The following is a 5,697-nucleotide window of genomic DNA, read 5'->3' as shown; positions in this document are numbered from 1 at the left end:
TGGAGACCACGTCCACCTTAGCTGGGTTTTCACACCTCTGTGCTAGCACCTGCTGTCAGACCACCACTCAGCACCAAGAGAAATAGCCCCTCGCTGAGAGTTTTAAGTTGTTGTGGCACTCTGCAGGAGACAATGGCCTTGACTTCTTGGTTGGAAAGTTAAAAAAAAAAAGCATTTAACATTTTAAAATTGGAAAACAAGTCCAGACAAGGCTACAAAGTTATCTATCTGAAGGCACAAAAATTAAAGTTGGCAGGTAGTTGATAAAACCAGGCATATACAAATACAGCTTAAAACAACTAAAATGTATAAATATTTGTGTATTGTTCTCCCTCCAGTCTGGTTGTTGCTGAAAATACCTGCTAGTTCCACTTGATAATGTGACTTCTGAATGATGATTGCTGGAATCCTGGACACTTAAGACATCAAGAGAGTCACCATAATCGTCAAAAAGGTAATTGCAAAGGGCATTGTTGCCCAAATTCCACAGTTTCCTGAAAACGGAAATAACTTAAGGCGGAATTTCTTTAAATACTTAGGTAGCTCAAACCTAAACAGAGTGGCCTGATAAAGTGCAGATACACAATTATCAAACATGTAAAATAAAATACATAAAGTGCAAAGAAACACTGCAGAAGGGGCTGTTTTGCTAACTAAAAGTTCTGAATGTTTTCCTTCTTGGCAGTTGCTGATGGAGGAGACACACAGCCTAATAGGGCAGCCTGAACTCCCAGGAAGGATTGTATGATGAGAGAAGAGGCATCAATTTCTTGCCTATTAATAGTTTCCCGGCTGTTAGAAGCCTACAGACATTGGCATGCAAATGTGACTTCAGGTTTTCCTTGTCCCAGGGTAGGAATGCTTCAGGGGACCATGATGGGGGTCACAGCATATACATTCTGTTTACAGTGGGCACAAACAGACAAGAATGACCTTTTTTTTTTTTAAGCTTATTGAATTAAGAATGTTCCCAAGAAGGCACCGGCTAAGGGTAAAAGGTTTCAACATCGCAGTGATGAGAAATGAGCTATATTCACAGAGACGCGATCAGGACACATGCAAAAGCCACAGGCTTTCCCAGTTGCAGGGCGCAGGCCTTTCCAAAACCACCTGCCTGGGCCTTCTTCATAGGGCCAACTCACTCGTGCATCTACTCACCCAGCACCCCACCCAGCACATGACAGCCCGGCCTTCTGGCATCGGAGGCCACGGTTTAGACCAACTGACCCAGACATTTCAAGTAAAAGACAGCATAGGCGGGCCACAGCGAGCACACCTTGCAGCTGCGGGAATCGAGGTCCGACAGCCCCGGCTTGGGGGTGGGGTGTGAGGCAGGGCCACCTGCCAGACGCACGAGCCCCGCCAGGAAGCTCAGATAAAGTGGATCCAGCTCTCCTCGCACTCCCCGCGTGGCATGTGCAGTGCGTGGTTGCGGCACGTGAGACTGTAGTCGCGGCCGTCGTTGTTGTCCCAGTGCTCGGCTCCGGCCACACGGTAGCGCAGCGCGAAGTGCACGCGGGAGCCGAGCTCCAGCAGGAAGGGCGGCACCGGGAAGCCGAAGGCGAAGACGTCCTCGGAGCCCCCGGAGCCTGCCGGCCCGCGCCACCGCGCTGCCACCTCGTGCGCGCTGCGCCAGTCCGAGAAGGTGTAGCGCACCGCCACCTGCTTCTCGAAGGCCACGTTGCGCACGCGCACCGTGCCGCTGATGCCCAGGTCCGAGCAGGTGACGCGCTCCAGGCACACGAGCTGGCGCCCCAGGCGCTCGCCAAAGTCCGGAGCCTCGACGGGCGGCGGGAAGTCGGGCACCAGGCACTGCAGAGTGAACTCCAGGTCCTGGCTGCTGCAGCACAGGTCCGAGTTGATGGCGAGTCGCGACAGCACGTGCAGCGGCACGGATGGGTCTTCGCCCGCATTGAACACCTTGACCTGCGCCAGCTCCAGGCCCAGCGCGTCAGCGAAGCGCACGCGGTGCTGCCGGCTGCAGCCGGGTCGGCACGCAGCACCCGGAGCGCCCGCGCCCTTCTGGCGGCGCTCGGGCGAGCTGGGCAGCGAGCGCGCCCGCCGCAGGATGATGGGCCGTAGGCTGGGGTCGCAGCCGGACGCCGCGGGCGGCGGCGGCGGCGCGCTGCCCGGACTCCCCGGGGGCCGGCAGGGCCGCGGCTCCCGGGCCGCGCCGCCGTCCAGGTCAGAGAGGCAGCTGAGGCTCCGCGGGGCGGGCTTCCGGAACCCAACGGTGGCGGGGAGGACCGCCGAGCCCGAGCCTCTGGACATGGCCCGGCCGACCGTCGAGAGATGGGGAGGCGGAACCGAAGGGCGGCCTCCCTCCCGACCCTGAGTCCGCTCCTTCGGTGTCCCGGGACGTGCTCAGCGACCCTGGGGAGGGTCCGCTGGAACCGCCGCCTGCAGAGGACGCGGTAGGCCGGCTGCGCGCTCCCCTCGTCCGCCACCTGGTCCCTCGAGTCCTCCCCCTAGTTTTCCGCTTTGGGCAGGGGGAAAAAAAAAAAGCTGGTTTCCAGGAAGAACGCTTCCTCGCGCGGACGCTCCTCGAGGCCGCAGCGGAGCGCGGGGTGGCGGCGGCCTTGGGCTTCCTCCGGGTGCGGGGAAGGCGGTGTCCGCCCAGCGGCCCCGCCCAGCGGCCCCTTCCCGGCCGCGCTTTACTCACCCGGCCGCGACTTGTCGGAGCAACTTCCCGGCGAGCCTCCGCCCCGCCCCTCGTGACGCGGCCGGCGCGGACTCCCGCGGCCCAGCGCAGCCGTCTGCCTCCCGCCCTGCCCCGCGTCACGTGTCCTCCGCGGCCGCGAAACAGGTCTGGTCAGTGTCTGTCTGCGTCCGGCCGGCCAGCGCGCCGATCGGTCCCAGATCGGCGTCTGCTCGCGCGGAGGACCCGGAGCATGCACGCTGCGGTCACCGGATTTCTGGGCTAACGCGGGCGGGGGAGGGGCGCACCACTCGGCCTGCTCAGGAGCCGGTCCCCGGCTCATTTTAAGCCTCGAGGGTAGCCAGCTCTCTGGACGTTTGCGCTGCAACACGGACCCTAGGCCAGACCGTGGGAGCCTGGCTGCGTAGACGAGAAGCGTCCTGTCCCCGCATCACCCACAATGCTTTGCTGCGGGGACCGCTGGCCTTGTCCCTGGGGGTTGGGGAGGGGGCGGCGCTGCTGCTACTGCTGTCTCCAGAGAGGCTCCAAACCGGAGAGGAAGATGTGAGAACAAGGGTTAAGACCCTGTGACAAAGGATAAGGCTGCCTTTAAGCAGTCTCTGGCTCTTGGGACACATTTTTGTAGGCAGAATCCAGACTTTTAGCTTTGTTCCCGAACCTTCAGGGAAACCAGAGCTTGCTTTCAGCATCCTTAGGGACCGTGCAGGCTGTCACCTCTTTGCTCTCAGTAACTTTGTCCAGAAAACAGCACAACCCAGGGTGTAAAGCTTGCCAGATGAAATGAAGTGGAGAAGATGGGAGTGCACTTTCTAGAGAATTCTAGAGTGTTCCTGTACAATCTAGAGGGACAAGGCAGCAGGAAAACCAGACTAATGAAGGGGGTTGATGAAGAATGTTTTCTACATCTGAAACGAATCGAGCAGTTGATTATGGTCTCATTCATTGATTGTAAGGGCCCGCATGTGGTTTTCCTTCTCATCATATGTACACGGACCAAAATGGCATACGTGCTTATTTTGAAAAATAACAGAGCAGAGTTTTAGGAGGGAAATAAAAATGTATAATCCCAACTCTTCCATTTTTTCAGAGGCAGGGGATTTTATGGAAGAAAGAAGATTCACATTCAAATGGGGCACTTTTAGTAGACCACTCAAGAGGGGAGAAGCAGCCTTGGGTGGTACCAATCGACAAAATGTCACAGAGAGAGAACATTGCGTGATATGTATTACACTGATAAATTTTTCATGGACTGATGTGACAGTGAAGGCAGGAGGCCTGAAAGGGGGCCTTTCCAATAGAGTTCAAGCTCCATGAGAGTAGGATAGGTATCTAACCCTGCTGTTTTCTAGGCACTCTATTTGTTGAAGGAATGAATGAATGAATGAATGGACACGGGAACTTTGGAGTAACGGCCAAACTTAATTAGCCCCACAGAAGTCCTCAAAAAATTATTTCCAGGGAGATTTTGTGTGTATGTGCATTTGTGTGTATGTGTGTGTGTATATGGGGAGAGAGATGAAATCCATTTATAGTAGTGTGATCTTGTATCTAATACCCACTGTGAAAAACAAGCAAAATAGATTAAACCATAAATAGAAGGCAATATTCCCCCATTCAAACTTTTTATACAATTTGAATATTTATGAACAAAAAAGTGAAAAGCAACATGATAAGGGTGATAGGGTGTTTGCAGTTGGTACTTAGCGACACTGTCCTGTTGCTTCTAGTTCCGGTGGTAAGGCACCCTGCCCAAATATTAGAGGAGGAAAGAAGTCACTTCCCCTGCTGTCAGCATCTTCCAACAGATTGAGCAAGAATATTTCCAGCACTACAGAAAAGGTGATGTAAACTTAAGTAAAAATCTCATTTAGATTTGTTCTGGTTTTTCATGTTTCGTGTGTGTGTGTGTTTAGGGTATTTATTAACTATATGTCTTTCTTTTTAGACAGTCTATCCAACCCTAAATGATGATCAGCCATGTGACTTTTTCAAGAAAGGGAATAGGGTGAATGAATCTTATCAGAAAACCAGGTAAATACTTTTTCATGTAATTACTTTATCTTGCAAAGGGAGCATGTTCTCCAGATTGATATGTGTGGCTGGGAGAAAAATATGTCTGTAGACAGAAGTATATACACCATATTTCTTGTCTGACAGAAATGGTTTTAAACATTACTAGTTGGTAAAAATTCTAGGAGGTCATAATTCTTGCACTGTTAGCAGAATCCACAATTTTGGGTAATCATCTTTCTATGTTTCCTTTTCTATAAAAAAGATACCAGTAATAACTTTTATGGATGCACATAGACAGCTAGAGTAAAGGAAAGTTTTAACAATGTCGGTTATGAGTTCTAAATCATGGCAATTACTTTATCCATTTCTTCATTTTTTTCAACATTTATTGAGCACATGTTATGCTCCTGGCAATGATTTAACCTCCTCCACGTTTTATTAAGAGGTGGCACATTTTCAAGTAATCGCTTATTGTGGTAGAGACCTCCAGCAAATGAACCTCTGAGGTTTCCACAAAGCATGTTTACCATCCCTTTTTTTTAAAAACCACACCAGACTGATGTTGCTAAGAAGTATTATTCATCTTGGTAAAGTACACTGTTGTTGGTAAATAAGTTGAAAAGAAAATATCTTCACCTCTGATATGAGATGCTGCCTCAGAAATAAATTAGAGGACGAATCAGTTGCCGTGCTAGTAATGTGTTCAGTATTCATGAGATCTGCCTCCCCACCACTCAAAGGGCAGTATTAACAAGGCCCTACTGCAGAGCATGGGGGAGCTGTGTTAAAAATTATCTTAGGATAAACCATAGTGGAAAAGAATATTAAAAAAAAAAAAAGAATGTATATGTATCTATAAGTGAATCACCTTGTTGTGCACCAAAAACTAACGCAACAGTGAAAATCAACTATACTTCAATTTTTTAAAATGATAAAATTTTAAAGAAACAAAGTAGCATTTAAGCCTTTTAAAAAATTTATATTGTGTTATAAGGCATTGTGTGATTTTATTCCTATCCCTCTAA

General features: G+C 50.6%; 1 protein-coding gene across 1 annotated transcript; it reads right to left on the bottom strand.

Moving 5' to 3' along the window:
• Positions 1–1,371: 1,371 nt before the first annotated feature.
• PPP1R3D (protein phosphatase 1 regulatory subunit 3D) lies at positions 1,372–2,271 on the bottom strand. The gene has a single exon (XM_068986690.1). The coding sequence runs from the start codon at positions 2,269–2,271 to the stop codon at positions 1,372–1,374; it is 900 nt and encodes a 299-aa protein (XP_068842791.1).
• Between the last annotated feature and the right edge of the window lie 3,426 nt (positions 2,272–5,697).

This window comes from Capricornis sumatraensis, chromosome 15 (genome assembly GCF_032405125.1).
Source record: "Capricornis sumatraensis isolate serow.1 chromosome 15, serow.2, whole genome shotgun sequence".
NCBI lineage: Eukaryota > Metazoa > Chordata > Mammalia > Artiodactyla > Bovidae > Capricornis > Capricornis sumatraensis.
This window is presented reverse-complemented; position numbering and strand designations above follow the sequence as displayed.

Coding starts and splice junctions, on each gene's coding strand:
- PPP1R3D (XM_068986690.1), bottom strand. CDS start 2,271: ATGTCCAGAGGCTCGGGCTCGGCGGTCCTCCCCGCCACCGTTGGGTTC.